Here is a 17325-nt window from a genome sequence, read left to right as displayed (position 1 = left end):
CCCACCCCCCCTCTCCCGCTGTCGGCGTGCCCTTTCCCGCCCCCCTCTCCCGCTGTCCGTTCCCGCCCCCCCTCTCGGTGTGCCCGTTCCCGCCCCCCCCTCCCGCGGTCTGTGTCTCCGGCCCCTTGTAAATGCTTGTTCCTTCACTTTTCCAAATGGCTTGTGCGTGCTCTCTCCCTCTCTTCCAGGCCCCCCCCCCCCCGAGTTTCTCGCCAATGGCCACGCCCCATTTTCAGAGAAGGCGGGGGCATTCTATTTTTGGCACGCTGGGTCAGTCACGTGATGGCGAGTGACGTCACCGAATGTTGTTTTCGGTACGGGGTGCGGGAGGCTACAGTGGGAGTTGCGGGGATGGAGGAGGAGCGGAGACGGCCCGGGAGGGAGCGGCGCTGAGAGCAGGGAGGCACGGCCAGGAGAACGGGCCCGGAGCGCGTTACAGCAGGTAAAGAATGGACGACAACCCGCCTTGGGAAGATTTTGGTCGGTTAGGGCAGTTACTTAGAGTACTTAGAGCTTGGAATGTGCAAAGGTACAGGGTATGTATGTGGAAGGCCAATGGTTCTCCTCTGGAGTAGAGGAAGAAGGTATGGGAACGGCTGTAAGAGGAGAGGGGCTGGTCGGAGTGGCTGGGAGAGGACAGGTAGTGGGGAGGAAAGCTGAGGCAGAAGTGAGGGGTGTTCAGGACATAGGCATGCATGGACCAGGTGGGACGATGGGGGAGCTGGTGTCAGGGTGTGTGTACAGCTATAGAGGGGGGCGAGGAAGCTTATGAGGAGAGTGATACGACAGTGAATATGAAGTATGAAGAGAACAGTGTGAGAGAGGATGATGGGGAGGAGTGCGAGAGTGTTACTTGGAAAAGGCAGAGAGCAATATGGGTGCAAGAGGAGTGTCTGACAAACGGGAAGGCAGGTATCTGGGAAAGAGGCAGTGACACGAGAGAACTGATAAGGACCGTGACTTGGACCACAGAGGGAGGAGTAAGGCAACAGTGATGATAGGAAGAGACTAGAGCGCCGATTTGTGGAGGAGAGTGACCTACAAGGGTGGCGTCTGAATAGTGACGGGACAAATGACGAGAGAGGGGCAACGTGTCGCGTGGGCTGTGAATGGTGAGGAAAGTAAACAAGGCCGAGGGTAAATGAGGAACCATGTTACGTGAGATGGGCAGATGATGGGACATAACACTTACGAAGGGGCATGCAAGACACTGATCAGGAGAGTCAGGTCGGTCAGACACTGAGAAAAGAATGGTAAAGTGACGGACAATAAAAATGACAGGTAGGGACCACGGAGGAGAACCTAGATAAGAAGAGTGGCTCAGTAATTGTCAGGCCATGGAAGGATCAGCGGAGTTAGGATGGATAGTAACCAATATAATAACATTGCATAAAAAAGTGTACACCACAAATAGAATGGTCTCTTGGTACCTAAATGATACATGTAAATGGACAGTGGCTTACAAGGAAGGAAATACTAGCATGGCATGCAATGAAAGAGAGGTAAAGGTGCCACTCGGAGACTGATCAGGGCAAGAGCATGAGGTAGAACAAGGGGTTGGAGCTTGTCTTATCGGGAATTGCAGAGACCATGATGAAGACAGATAAATCTAGGACTGCTGAGTTTATGTTCGACAGACGCATCTCTTCCAAATACTTGCAATAGCTAATCACTGTATCATTTTACTTATTCACCAAAACACATCTGCTTTGTAAAGGGTTATTATGTATTCTACATTATAGACATATCAGTACTCCCTTTAGTTTTAAAGCATATGCAGTTTCAAAAATAAATATATTTTATTTTGTTTTACAGTTTTATCAGAAGAGCATGTACTACAAATTAACATGTTGCCTCTTTTTTCCATACTTGTCGATCGTAAAACAGTTTTTAAAGATTCTCCCATATTCTTTGGCTAGTATAACTCTTTTCACTCGATTCCTTGACTTACTGGCACTATATGATCATCACAGTTTTCAGGTGGCTTCTCCTGTTTATTCTGTTTGTAGGTGCTCTTACATTCTTTTATGTGGTGCAACACTGCAAACTTAATTTGAATTTAGGTAAGGGTCCCCACATAAAAAAGAGAAGTTTGAAGTGACATGGCTGTTGCTGGAAAAGCGATGGCAATTGATGAGAAACGGCCAATGAGATAAAAATGCCTGGTTGATGACAAGAAAACTAACTTATAAGGGAAGGAAGGAACCATTGACCTAGAAGAAATAGGACAGAGCCTGGAAAGTTACGTTGGAAGTGGAGATGGATGTAAGGTTACATAAAATGGAAAAATAAGTTTATTTTTTTGGTCTTAGGGATCATTCTGTGTCTTGTTAAATTCAGATCGGGAAGAAATGGTATTTGTGTCACTTCAGATTCAGGTTTGGTCCCAAATTGCGCGGGGTCCTGGGGATATTCCCTGCCTGAAGTCCTTCACCCATTAATCGGAGGACTTTTCTTGTGAAATCTGTCGGAAAAGAAGATAACGTTTTGCTTACTTTAAAATTCAAAACTTCACAATATTTCCTAAAATCTCCCGCTATGCGATAATGTTATTTTCTCCCATTGCTTTTACCTTAGAATATTTTTTATCAGTCTACAGCGGAGGCGCTCAGGGCTCCATTCCGACTAACGAAGGTAATTGGAGACTCTGGTGCTGACTGTGTTTACATCTGAACCACATTAAACTTTGTATGGCAATTGCTAACACATTTTCCTCCAGGTACTACCTTAAAGAGTGTGTGTGTGTTTGTGTCTATGTAAGAGGGAGCTTACAAAGGGTGGCATTTCAGAACGAGGAAAATAGTGGGAATTAGGATGTGGTACCTCCATTTCTGCATTCGGAATAGTGAAGTGAATTTTTCCTGGAGATAAGTGCAACATATAGTAATGGAATTACCCTAGGGCAGATTCACCGCTCAGTTAGTTGAAATTAGGGCATTTGTCTATCCAGTGGGGAGAAGGGTAATTAAGGTGAGAAAGTCCTAAGGTTATCCTGCTTTGGAAGGCTGGATTAAATGCGGTTGGGAGAAGCATGGCAGTGCTTTACTGGCAGCGCGGTAATATGCAAATTAAGCGCTGGGTGCGAGGCTCCTTTTCGGAGAGCACTGTGATCAACAAAGATGTCAGAGAGCTCTGCATGTGTGACTAAGTACTTTAATGCGGTGATCCTGGGCAAATCACTCCTTTCCCCTCTTTTCTTATTGACAAAAGCCGACAGTGCTTAGAAATCTGGCAGGCTGTATGAAGAACTATGTAAAACATACGGGAGAGATCACTCCGTTCAGGCTGGAGGAGCTGTAGGTAGCTGCAGTGTGTTATGATTATCTGATAGTGCCTTCTATCGCTAGTAAGGCTTCGAAAACTATGCTGCACCAGCCTATCTATAAAGCTGCAGGGTGTTGTTTAAGGGAATGGCGGGGTGTAAAAGCAGAAAACGCATTATTTTAGTGATTTCATTTAGAGTTGTGCTATGGTGCAAAGTACTCACTCACTCACACTCTCACTCACTCATTCACTCGCTCGCATACTCACACACACTCACTCACACACACACACACACACACACACACACACACACACACACACACACACACTCACTCACACTCACTCTCTCACTCACTCACACACACACAATCACTCACTCCTGCCAGCCCTCCAATCGTAAGGTAATAAGGTGCCAGGGTGCTTGGAGTAGTCCAACAGTGTTAATGGGATCAGGGGAAGTGACAATTCCCCCAAAGAGTGGGTCACTCTGGGGAGTGGGCTCAGGAGAGACCCCCATGCCGTGGGCTTCCAGTTTGTCAAGCTTCGCGCCCGGGCTGTGTGGGTGTGTGTGGGAGGCTCTGTGTGTGTGGGTGGGGCTCTGTGGGGGGGGCTCTCTGTGGGTGTGTGTGTTTAGCATTTGTGAGAGATTATGCTATTGGTATTGTAAATAACAATGCCATTTATTTATCTGTTTTCAAAACCAACACATAAATAAAAATATTGTCATTTACAATGCCAATAGCTCTAACTTTTGTAAAGGCGAAACCGTTGCATTGTAAATGCTTGTTGTCAAACTGCGTGTGCCATGGGTTCCTGCCAAACAGGTTCTTGCCCTAAAACTGCACTGAAAAACAAACCCAATTGGCACTCTCTGGCCACAGTTAAGCCCCTTGTAAATGGTACCATAGGTACCATGGGGACTGTGGCCAGAGAAGGTCTCTAAGGGCTGCAGCACTTATTGTGCCACCCTTAGAGGCCTTGTACCTTTACACTCGCACACTGCCTTTGCAGGCTGCGTGTGTTGGTGCAGAACAAAGATAAGAGTTGACGTGGCACACATCCCGGAGTGTCATGCCTACAACCCACTGCCCAGGCATAGACCAGTCACCCCTCTAGCTGGGTGCCCTATACCAGTGGTGAGGGTACAGGCGCATGAGCCCTGTACTCCTACAGTGTCTAAGTCCATTCTTAAACCTTTTAAGTGCAGTGCTGCCATTAAGAGTCTATGGTGCTTGGAGCTTGTCATTACGAGCTCCACGGCACCATAATGGCTGCACTGAAAACTGAAGTTTGGTATCAGACTTCTCAGTACATTAAACCAGATACCAGTGTGGGATTTAATGAAAAATGCACACAGAGGGCATCTTAGAGATGCCCCCTGAAAAAGGACATAACACTTCTGCCAACTGGACCCCTCAGGTGGGGGAGGCAAGGTAAAGCACAACTCTCAGTCTTGGCCATCTTGCAGATGAGGGGACCCAGCAAACCAGGGAAAGCCATCCTTCCACTGGAGGATGGCTTAATAGAGGGTGTACGCACCCCAGAGAAGGGACCCATTAGTTCCAACCTTTTACCTACCGGTAACACCCCTAAATCTGGTATCTAGGGCACCCTTGAACCTTGCTACCTCAGCCCAAAAGATACTTCAAAGAAAAGAAGAAACAAGTTACTTACCTGTAACTTTAGTTCTCCAGTATTGGTAACTTTCATAGATTCCCATTGCTTGTATCATTCCCCGTCGTCGGAATGGGAGCCTCGGTAATAATATATATATATATATATATACCTAGGTAAATACACCCTAATAGGTGTAAAAAAGGTAAAAAATTAGGCCTAGGCCTCATTATCTTTTGCAGCCTATTGCTGTCATTATGTAAAAAGACCCAAAGTCCCCTTAGCAACCAATCAGATCAGCCTCACCCTGTAGAACCTTCCTGAGAAAGCTCAGAGCCTCAGATTTTCGTAGCCGTTGCTTTGCCACATAATCACCTAGCCCTAAAGTGAGCTTTCCCAGGGGAGGCGGGTGGGCGCATGGGAATCTATGAAAGTTACCAATACTGGAGAACTAAAGTTACAGGTAAGTAACTTGTTTCTTACTCCAGTATTGGAACTTTCATAGATTCCCATTGCTTGTATCAGAGTAGATAGCAGTTAGCATACCTCAAACATTTCGTGCACAGTATAGAATCATTATCAGCCAATGACCTCACAGATTATAACAACTATAAAGCAGTAACAAAGCATAATAAACGAAATGTTTGAAAAAACAGGAGGAGGGAAGAGAGGAAAGCTCACCTCTTATTGGAAGAGATTTCTCAGGACTGCCTGTCCTACAGCCGAATCCTCCTTTGCAGCCGCCTCCAGGCAGTAATGTCTCGTGAAGGAGTGCGTACTGCTCCAGGTGGCTGCTCTGCAAATGTCCTTTATGGATACTCCAGCAAACAGTGCCGCTGATGCTGAGACCGACCTTGTGGAATGTGCCTTCACCTGTCCTTGTAAAGGTTTGCCTGCCGCCTGGTGGCAGAACCGGATCGCACTAGTTATCCATCTAGATATCCCTTGTTTTGACAAAGGAAATCCTTTCCTTGGGGCTCCGAAAGCCACAAACAGTTGGGGTGTTTTTCGAAATCCAGCTGTGCGTTGTAGATAAAATTTCAAACATCTCTGAACGTCCAGAGAATGAAGTGTCCTCTCAGCCTGGGTTGAAGGCCGAGGAAAAAAAGATTTCAAAACCACTGGCTCGTTAAGATGAAAGTCTGTCGGTACCTTCGGAATGAACTTGGGGTTCATCCGCAGGATAACTGTATCATTCTTGAACTGTAAGAAGGGTTCTTTGATGGTTAAAGCCTGAAGCTCTCCTACTCTCCTTGCAGAGGTGAGTGCCAAAAGAAGCGCCACTTTCCATGATAGGAACTTCAGGTCCGCTTTATGCACTGGCTCAAATGGCGGTCTCATTAGCTGAGCCAGGACCACATTCAAGTGCCACACCGGAGGTGGGGGCCTAACTGGCGGGAAAACTCTAAACAGTCCTTTCAGGAATTGTTTGATTACTCTCGCTGATAATAGAGAGGGACCCGATCTCGTTCTCCTATACCTGGAAATAGCTGCCAAGTGGACCTTGATAGAAGCATGAGCCAGACCTGCTTGTGCCAATGAAAGAATATATGGTAAGAGTTGATGCGGAGCTGACGAGAAAGGATGTACTTTTTCCCTCTGACACCACAAATGGAACCTCTTCCATTTCGCTCTATATGTCTTATTAGTGCTAGGGGCTCGTGCCTGTGCCAAGATGGTCCTGCATTCTTCCGGGATGTTTAAATCCTTAAACTCTCTGTATTCAGGAGCCAAGCCGCCAACTGAAGCGAGCTCGGGTTCGGGTGAAGAACTTGGCCGTTGTACATAGACAGAAGTGTCAGTTTGGGTTGCAGATGAATGGGTGGTGTCTCTGATAGGAGAAGCAACTCCGTGTACCAAAACTGGCGAGCCCAGGCAGGCGCTATTAGTATCATCCTGCACCTGTCCATCTTGAGTTTCTTGAGGACTCGAGGAATTAGGGGAAATGGCGGAAAGGCGTAAACAAACGCGCCTGACCAGGACATCGAAAGGGCATTCCCCAGTGACCCTCGATGGTGTTCCCTGCTTGCGTAACACCGGCATTTCTTGTTCCCCGGTGTTGCAAACAGGTCGATCGCTGGGGTCCCCCAACGGGAGAAGATGTCCTTGATCACTGCGTCCTCCAATTCCCACTCGTGCGAGACTGCTCTCAGGCGGCTTAGCGTATCCGCCTTCGTGTTGCATACTCCTGGAAGGTGTTCTGCTACGAGTGTGATGTTCTGCGCTATCGCCCATTCCCACAGTATTTGGGCTTCCTGTGAAAGCAGTGGCGATCTTGTGCCTCCCTGCTTGTTGACGTAATGCATTGCGGTGGTGTTGTCCGTCCGCACCAGGATTGCTGAATCTGTAATCCTTGGGAGGAAAGCCAACATTGCCAGTCGAATAGCTCTTAACTCCAGAACGTTGATATGTAGATGACGTTCTTCCTGAGTCCAGTGACCACTGACCTGGAGGTCTTGCATGACCGCTCCCCAACCTTGAAGAGAAGCGTCCGTGGTAATGACCTGAGGAGCCCTTGCAGCCTTGAAACTGAGTCCCACAGTGAGGTGAGATCTTTTCATCCACCATGAAACCGACCGTTTCATCCGCTGGGTTATCGCCACCCTGTCGTCGAACGAACCTTCCACTTGTCTCCACTGAAGGTCCAGCTCCTCCTGCAGGGGGCGCATTCGCAGTCTGCAATGCGGAATCAATTGAATACAGGATGAAATCGACCCTAGAAGAGATTTGTACATCCTGACTGTCATCCAACTTCTCTTTTGGCAACGGGTGGCTGACGATATGAGTTTCATCTGTCTCTCTTCCGATGGGAAGGCTTTGCACTCCTGAGTATTGAGTATCGCTCCCAAGAACTTCACCGTACTTGCAGGCTGAAGAACTGACTTTTCCTTGTTGAGTTGTAAACCCAGATGAATAAAGAGGTTCAAGCACGTGTCCACTGCCTTCGATGCCTCTTGCAAGCTTGGGGCCTTCAGCAGCCAGTCGTCTAAGTACGGGAATACTTCCAGCGACTGTCTTCTCAGAAATGCCGCTACCGGTGCCAGCACCTTTGTGAATATCCGAGGAGCGGACTTTAATCCAAATGGGAGCACCATGAACTGGAAGTGACTCTTGCCTACTGTAAAGCGAAGGAAACGTCTGTGAGCTGGATGGATCGGGATATGAAAATAGGCATCTTCCAGGTCTAATGTTGCCATGTAGTCGCCTGGGTTCAAGAGGCGCAATATGTCCTGGAGTGAAATCATCCGAAACGATAGTTTCGTGAGATAGGTGTTGAGCTCCCTCAAGTCCAGGATAGGACGCCACTTTTGTTTTGTCTTTCGGATCAGAAAAAATCTGGAATAGAAACCTTCTCCCCTTTGTGATAGGGGAACACGCTGGATCGCCCCTTTTTGAAGCATTTGTTGAGCTTCCTCTTGAAGAAGGTTCAGATGGCTGGAAGTAGCGGCGTGGGGAGCTCTTGTAGGTGGAAAGTCCTGGAATTCTAGAGTATGCCCATTTCGGATGATATTTAATACCCACTGATCCGATGTATTCTCTTCCCAGCTGCTCAGATGTTGTGATATCCTGCCGCCCACTGGAGATCCCAGAAGCGGAGGAACAGTTGGCAGAGTCGGGAGGCCGCTATTGACGCTTGCCAGCGTCCTTGCCCTGACGCCCCTGTCGTCCACGAGCGTTCTGGCGAGAGAAAGACTGGGATTGCGACTGCCTCTGATAGTATTGATTGCCGTACTGGGGCCTGTAAGACTGCGACTGCTGTGAATATCGCTGTTGCTGATAACCTCCTCTAGGTGAAGAGAAACCTCTTCCTCGTGCTCCACGGAACGGTGTCTTTCTATATTGCAGGTTCCCCAGAGCCCTTGCTGTCTCTGTGTCCTTCTTTATACCCTGTAGGGTATCGTCGACATGTTTCCCAAACAACATGTCCCCGTCGAAGGGCAAATCCAAAATCCTATTCTGGACCTCTGGCCGGAAGTATGTAGCTCTCAGCCATCCTTGTCGCCGAAGAACCGCTGCACTGCCTAGGGCACGGAAAGAGATGGTGGCGATGTCCATCGCGCAGTCAATCATTTCCGAAGAGGAACGTTGTCCCTCTTCCAGAAGTTTCTGTGCTTCCGCTTTCTGGTCATCCGCTAGCAGATTCACATAGTGTGCCACATCACTCCACATCTGGCGGTCGTACCTTGCTAGGATCACCAAGGCATTCGCCGCTCTGACCAGCAAGCTAGCCATCGACGAAAAACGCTTCCCAGCGTTGTCCAACCTTCTACCCTCCTTATCCGGCGGAGTCGTGAGGGTGGCCGAAGGATTCCGCGATTTCTTCTGTGCCGCCTGCGATATGACCGAGTCAGGTCTAGGTTGTCCAATCAAACAGGCGGGACTGTCATCTGGAGCTTTATATTTTTTCTCCAAGCGCGGAAGAGTTGGAATGACCGTCGCTGGGGTCTGCATCACTTTCTTCCCTTCCTCCCATATGTGCTCCACAATGGGAATCGAGCGCACGGCCTTACGGTATGCCTCTTTGAAATCGTATAAAAAACAATCTGTAGATGTTGTCGGCATCGCTAACTTAAAGCGCGCTGTGGCTCTTTCCATCAGGCTGAAGAAACCTCCTACATCAGCCGGAGGCGAATCGACCGGGTCTGGCACTGGTGAAGCCGGATCCGGAGCAATATATTGGTTCCATTCACTCTCTTGATCTTGGTTTTGCCCCGTTTCCTCTTCATCCGAGGTATCCACTTGGACTTGCGGAGGATATGCCCTCTCATGTTCTTCCTGTGCAGGCCGCACTGACTGTGCTGCCACCACCTGCGGTTGAACCTGTGCTTGACCTTCCACAGGTTGCAACCCCTTCTTGCTCCTATACTCCTCCAGCATAGCCCTCAAGTCTGTCAAAAGACTTATAGGCATCGATACCATGCCCTGCTGTGGTTGGGTATCTTGGTATGCAACCTGTCTCTCTGGCCGCTGTTCCTTTTGATAATAATATTCCTCATCCAAATCCGAATCATGGTATTTCAGATTCAATTGTGATGGACTGTAAGCGTCCCCATACATCTCATTTTCCTCTTCTGAGTAGTCATCTTCATCCAACAAAAGGGGTGGAGGTAATGATGGTACCTTCCTTGGAGAAGTCATATCTGGGGTTATCCTCCTCCTTCTGTTGTTCTCTGGCGCTCCTGTCGTCAACGGCGTTGAAAACAAATCCACCGTTTCTATATTCTGAATCGTCGTCGACGGCATCGTCGACGAGAGTCCCTTCACCGTCGACGGCATCGTCGACGGAACCATCATCGTCGTCGGGTTCACCGTCGACGGGATCGTCGACGGAACTGTCATCGTCGACGGGTCCATCGTCGACGGGCTCGTCGACGGAGCTGTCGTCGTCGACGGGCTCACCGTCCTCGTCGACGGGATCGTCGTCATCGAGATTGCCACCGTCGACGGAATAGTCATCGTCGACGGGATGGTCTTCGTCGACGTGGTGGTCACCGTCGACGTGGTCATCGTCGACGACGCCGTCGTCGATCCAGTCTTCGTCGACGGAATCGACATCGAGGTCCTCGTCGACGCTCTCGTCGTCGTCCTCGTCGTCGCTGGATGGCTCGTCGACGACTGAGGAGACAAAATCACCTCAGATGATTTAGAGTCCTTCTTGACCCCTGTAGAAGCCTCTACAGTCGGTTTTTTGACGGACTTGGCTACTTTAACCTGGTGGGAAGGCCCAGCCGAGCTCTCATCCAGTTTAGCCTTTTGCACCTGCAGTGCCTGCCTTTCCCTCTCCTTTACACTCACGTGAGGAGATTCGATAGGCCCTGGCTTGCCAGACCTATCAGAGGTCACACGCACAGCCTTTAAGGGGGGTTCAGTTGAAGTGTCCACAGACGATCCGCCCCTCTTCAATGAAGTCTTTGAAGATGTTGATCTGGCATCTTCCTCATCACCAGACACTACTTCCTCCCTCCTTTCCAACTTCCTGAGCCACAGAAGCAGCCGTCCTTCACGATCACGGAGGGTTTTAACAGACATTCTCCTGCATATACTACACTTATCGACCTTATGGTCTGGGTATAGACAGTAAATACAGTCTTGATGTTGATCCTCTGTATAAAGTCGTTTTTTGCCACAAGTGGCACAAGACCTGAAAAGGCTCTTCTTTTCCTTATCAGCCATGACAAAGCTGAAAGAAATCCTTAAAGAAAACTGTTTAAACAGTACCTCAAGTTGAAGTTAGAGCAGAGCTCTAAGGAGACTCCCTGTCACCAACGAAGCGGTAGAAAATCTGAGGCTCTGAGCTTTCTCAGGAAGGTTCTACAGGGTGAGGCTGATCTGATTGGTTGCTAAGGGGACTTTGGGTCTTTTTACATAATGACAGCAATAGGCTGCAAAAGATAATGAGGCCTAGGCCTAATTTTTTACCTTTTTTACACCTATTAGGGTGTATTTACCTAGGTATATATATATATATATATTATTACCGAGGCTCCCATTCCGACGACGGGGAATGATACAAGCAATGGGAATCTATGAAAGTTCCAATACTGGAGTAAAATAAAAACCACAGACTGAACAGTTGTGCCGAAGCTAACAAGAGGAAGATGCCCACTGACTTGGCCCCAGCCCTACCGGCCTGTCTCCACCTTGAACCTGCTCTTGCGAAATCCTGGTATGTCCAGCAGCCAGCAACCTGGAAAACCCCAGAGGACCTGCCTGCCTTCAACCACAAAGACTGTCTCCCGTGAACACCAGGTTTGTTCATCTCCAACCACTTTCTCCGGCCGGACACTGCGAATCTGCACCCGCCGACAACTGCAGCCTGAATTTGGAAGGTCCCCCCAACCATGACCAGGAGCTTGTAAGATTAGACCCTAAAATGCACTCCTGCACCAGACGCCCCACTGCCTTGGGTGGCCCAACAGACGGTGCCTAACCAACCCCCAATATCCCAACTTGCCTGCAGTGCCTTTGCAAACCGGAGGTTCCGCATTGCAAACAGGGCACCAGACGACGAAACAGCACCCTGCAGCCCTAGTGCCGCTGAGGGTGCAGCTTTGGTGCTACTTTGTTTTCCCATTTGCCCTGATCTAAAGTCCAGGAGCTTTGCCTCCACAACCAAGTGGCCTGCTCACTAGCAGCCACCAACTGGAGGCCCCTGTTGGATAACATTGGGCCTCAGCACTCTGCACCCGGCCGCCCTAGTGCCGCTGAGGGTGTAACAAGAGTGCATCCCTGACTCTTGGGGACCCCCGAGCCAACCCCCAGAACCTCACCTCCCACTACCGAATACTTACCCGAAAACCAATAACACTATTTTCCTCCATAGAATAGCATGGACTGTTTTTCTTGGAAACGTTTTTAAGTGCGGAGTTTAAAAACCTAAAGAAATTCTTTAAAATGTTACTAATTAACAAAAACGCTTTTACTCACCTGTTTACAGGAAATGTCCCAGTGCAGTATCCAGGCATACTGCACTGTGTAAGAAAAGTAATCTGTAAAATAATCTACTGGTCATTTTACTCAAAATCCTTTACAAAGTACATGTACTGTATTCTGAAAAGTGCCGCATTATCAGTAACACTGCTGTAATCAAATCAAAGTACATTTACAATTGCAATTTAAAACTGCATTACTACTGTAAAGTATTTATTGCTGACCTGTACCAGGCCTGCTTAGTTCTACAAAATAAAAGAACACAAAGAATATTTTTTATACAAAAACAATTGGTCTGAAGTCTTTGAGTGTGTGAATTCAAATGCGTAACACTGTCCTCCAATAAAGCCTTACTGCTCGACCCCACTACCCCAAATAGAGAGTGAGGTGCTATCTAACTTTAAGTCTGCCTACCTTTGGGGTTCCACTTGACTATGCACACTATACCTCACTTTGGTATAGTATATACAGAGCCATCTTACTACACCAACACTACCCTAAGGTTGACTACCTGTTGTTAACACGACAACTAGAATTCCACCATCCCAGTTTTTGATGGAATTAGGCAGGGTTATGGCCACTCCCCACAGGAAATGGTAATATACGAGTGGTCACCCTAAAGTAGCCCATTAGCAACTACCTGTCACTTCTCTTAATGCCCCCTAAATTGAACCTGAAGGTGGCACCCCTGATGCTAGGAATTCATATTCGACAGATCCAGAATAAGACAAAGAAGAGCCACGAAAACGAGAATTGAAGACTTAGTGTGGGCTTTTGGTGCCAACCCCTTCCTAACTGCACCAGTCTCGACACTCGTAAAGAAACCAGCTCATCCTGCAGCCGAGCCCCTACCAAGAACCCCGGCAGACTGCCAGACAGTCACAAATTACCAGCAATCTTCCTTCGAGCAGAGAAGCTATTCCCCTGCAGTCTGCAGGCACCAAAAAGCAAAATCCGGTTTACCATATGGCCGCTCTCCGGTCATACTAAGGCAGCAGTCGCCAAGGAAGAGGTCTCCGTGCTCCAGAAGTTCAGCTCGGTCTCCCCATCAAATGGGAAGATGCCAGGACCAACTGGAGCTGCACAGCACCACTACCCATTTGACCCCTTGCAGCAACCAAGTCCAGATGGGACTCCAACCGCACCAAGACGGAGCAGCTGATGAGGGACGTCAGCACCGTAGAGACTCACTTCCAGAGTGTCTCAGCTGTCCTGATTTTTGCAGTCAACCACAAGGCCCGGTGATGAACCAGCCCAGCCGACCAAACCCCTCTTCACCAGTGCACCCTGGCTTAGGTTACTGAGAACGGACTGTTCTGCCTTGCTCCCAGGACCTTTGTGAACCAAGCACCCCAATGGGAGTTCCCAGAGTTGTCCCTAAGTCCCCATGTGCAGCCAGTTTTTAGGTTGGCCTCTCATTCTCTCCTCCAGTGTAGTGCATAAGGCTACCAACCCGACCAGCACCTCTGCACCCAGATGCCCAAGGGCAGGTAACGAGTAACTGCTGGTTGTACTTTGGACCTTGGCCCACTGCAACCCTGAAAGAGACACCCGGAAACAGACTGTAAAAACCTGTAGGCAAAATATGCCTTTTTTCGGCATAGGTAAGCATTGCTGCGCAGACGCATTTAAATTAACATTTTACAACCCTGCAAAAATCAATATTTAAAAAGGTATTTAACTGATAACGAACTTCTTGGTATAAAAAAGTATGTAAAAATACAAGTTACTTTTCTAAACAAACGGAGCATTGAGGGTTATCATTTTAGCATCTGTAAAACAATAAGGTTTGCCTGGACACTTCATATACAACACTAAAACGAACCATGCTGTGTAGAGTGCCAGCTTCCTACAACCCCTATACAAGATCTTTACAAAAATAGCTTTATAAAAAACAGAAGCAGGTACATTAGGCTAAAGACTTGGATTGGTGCATCCAATCCCAAGGCATTTGGGCATCAAGGTTTGATTTAACAACGTGATGTTTAAGGGGCTGATAGGTGCATACTGAATACTCTGCTGTGTGAAAGAGCAGAAAAGTAGACAATCAAGTTACAGAAGCAAAGAGAACATGGAAAATTGCTTGAAATGAAAAGCTGAAGTACAGGATTATGGGACAGGAAAAACCATAACAGACAAAACAATCTCCAAGCCTCCGCTTACCCCAGTGCTGCGTAATCCGGCCCGCCCACCTGCCGGCTGGCCTTGAGCAGATCAAGGATCCCTCCAGCGCCAGAGCTGGCACCCAGCTTTTGGCTCATCATGTTGTCCAGCTCCTCGTCCGTTGTGTAGTCCTCCTGAAAGACAAGAAACCAGGAAATAGAACATAAACCAGGGGAGATACTGTGGGTTCTAAGGTATGCACCAAAACCACCCATCATTTTGCCAAAAATACCCCCCTCCCACTTTACAAATTCACTGCTCCTCCCCACCAGACAGCAGATATGAACACAGGAGAACACAATACTAAAAGAGTACTGGGATCCAGGGCTTATACACAACCCTCCTCTGCCCCCTCTTCCCATATTCAATGACCCTCACCCTAAGGCAGCAGACCCAACGAACAAGTTACTTACCTTCGGTAATGTTCTTTCTAGTGGATTCTCTATATAACCGCAGATTTCTCACCTTGTGAATTTTCCACAGGTGGCAGACGTTCGGGTTCTGTTGCAGTAACCCCACCCTCCCAATTTTTGCCAGATTTCTGATGCACTTTGACTTGATGTGCTCTGGATCCCAGACAGACAAGGTCCCAGGGACTGTGTTCTTTCACAAAACTGTACATTGTACCCCCAATTGGCACCTCTCTGGCCACATCAGTCCCTTGTATAAGGTACCATGGGTACCCAGGGCACTGTGACCAGGGAAGGCCTCTAAGGCCTCTAAGGGCTGCAAAATATATTGTGCCACCCTTAGAGGCCCTGTTCTCTCACACTCACTCTCTCTGCTGCATGTTCTGGTGCAGAGAAATGTGAAGACTCGACATAGCTATGTATGCTATTTACCATACCTGTAACCCACTGCCTATGATATAGGTAAACCACCCCTCTAGCTGGATGCACTATACAAGTGGTGAGGGTACAGTTGCAAGAGCATTGTACCCCTACAGTGTCAAAGTCCATTCTTAGACATTATAAGTGCAGTAAAGCCATAAAGAGTATATGGTCTAGGAGATTGTCATTACGAACTGCACAGCACCATAATGGCTTTACTGAATACTGGGAAGTTTGGTATCAAAGTTCTCAGCATAATAAAACCACACAAATGCCCGTTTGGAATTGATTATACGATGCACACAGAGGGCATCCTAGAGATGCTGCATGAAAAACGACCAGCCTCTGGTGGGTTCCCTGACTGGTACACACCAGCCTGCCACCAAAAGACATGTTTCTGGACCCCCATCGCCATCGCTCCCTGAGCCCAGAAGCATTTCCTGGGAAGTGTTCACACCTCCCCCAGGCCAGGAAGAGCCGTATGTGGAAGGGGAGCCTTTGTAATGCGACCCCCCAGCCTTAATTGCTATCAGGAGCAGGCCCCCTTCCTGGGCCTGATCCCAACCTCCCCACCTTTTTAGCCAGCCCAGAAGGTGTGCGCACCTCTGCCAACCCCACCCCTCAGGTAGGGGAGGCGTGGGGAAGCCCACTCTCCAGTGCCCGCCATCTTGTAGATGGCAGGCACTCCCCAATCAGGGTTAGGGGTTGGAGTGAGCACATCAAGAGTGTAGTCACCTTAAGGTCAGTAGGCCATTGGCTACTGACCTCTAGACCCCTAAAACATCCCCTAAATGCAGTATTTAGGGGGCAGCCCTGAACCAATTAGACAGATTCCCGCTACCTAAGAAGGACGAAAGAAGACGCCCAGCAGAGGAGACTGCAGAGAACTGACTTGGCCCCAACCCTACCGACCGGTCTGCCGTTTCCAGAGATCCCCTTGTCCTGCAGCCAGCGACCTCCAGGACCCTGGGAGGGCTGACTGCCTAGAACAAAGACCAGATCTCCTGTTAACAGCAGCTTTGTTCAAAAGTATCTCCAAAGAAAGACTCCAAGCCTGCTGAAGACAATAGGAACCCAACACCTGGAACCACCACTGCACCAGACGCCTACGGCCCGAATCCGGCTGGCCCACCAGTCACAGCGAGGCCCCCCAGCGCTCCAGAGTCTGAGTCCACCGTGGGTGGAGCCTTCCAGGACTCCCCAACGTTGCCTGCAACTTCGGCACAGCAACCCACCCAACTTTGAGTGGCCCGATAAGGTGACATACAACCTCAAAAGACACCCCTGCATGCAGCCGCCCTGCGTCCTGAAGAAAAGAACCCGAGGTGCACCTATGTCCCAGAGCCCTCCAACTTACCTGGGAAGCTGGACGGAGCCTGCAGCCAAAATCCAAAACTGGCAAGTTCCATTGAAAAGAGGGCACCCAAGGCCAAAACAGCACCCTGCACCCAGCCACCCCTGTGCCACTATGGGTGCACCTTGTGCTAAACCAGAGCACCCTTTGCCCTGAGCTTAAGTCCAGGAGCTTTGCTCCCATCAAAGGCCCCCTACCTCCCATTGGATAGGGATAGTGATGGTCTCATAGTCCCCTTCTTCTACTTCTTGGGACTCCTCCTCCTCCTCCTCCTCTTCCCCATTGGAAAACGTTTGATTGGTCATGGCCTTGTCATTTTCTGCCAGCAACTGCAGGAGACTGCCTTTTGTGGGTTTAGGGCCCAGGGCACTTTTCCTTGATTTGCATAAATCTTAAAGTTGGGAAACTTACAGAAGTGCATAGAGGGCCAGGTTGACCTCCTGGCTGGTCCCTGGAGTTTCGGACATGGTTTTGAAAGTAGTTGGGGTCTTATTAGAGATTAAAAAATATGCAGAAGGAATACTAAGGCCTAACTACTTAATAGACTTATTTTCTAAACTGAAGTGGGGGCCAAGGCCCTAACACTGTTCCAATAATTGTTTTTTTGTGTGTGTGTGGGGGGGGGGGGGGGGGGGGGGGGGGGAGAGGGATAAACAAAAATTCAATGAA

The 17325-nt window shown here is 48.7% G+C and overlaps 1 protein-coding gene across 1 annotated transcript in view; it reads right to left on the bottom strand.

The window, feature by feature from the left end:
* Window positions 1–17325, bottom strand: part of PHF8 (PHD finger protein 8) — a 102479-nt gene that overhangs the window by 25594 nt on the left and 59560 nt on the right. The window contains exon 16 of the mRNA XM_086940171.1: window positions 14473–14606. Within this exon, the coding sequence (XP_086796297.1) occupies window positions 14473–14606 (134 nt within the window). The remainder of the gene's footprint in view (window positions 1–14472; window positions 14607–17325) is intronic.

Source organism: Lissotriton vulgaris, chromosome 10 (assembly GCF_964263255.1).
Source record: "Lissotriton vulgaris chromosome 10, aLisVul1.2, whole genome shotgun sequence".
Taxonomy (NCBI): domain Eukaryota; kingdom Metazoa; phylum Chordata; class Amphibia; order Caudata; family Salamandridae; genus Lissotriton; species Lissotriton vulgaris.
Note: the sequence above shows the minus strand (reverse complement) of the source record. Positions and strands in the feature narration are given on the sequence as shown.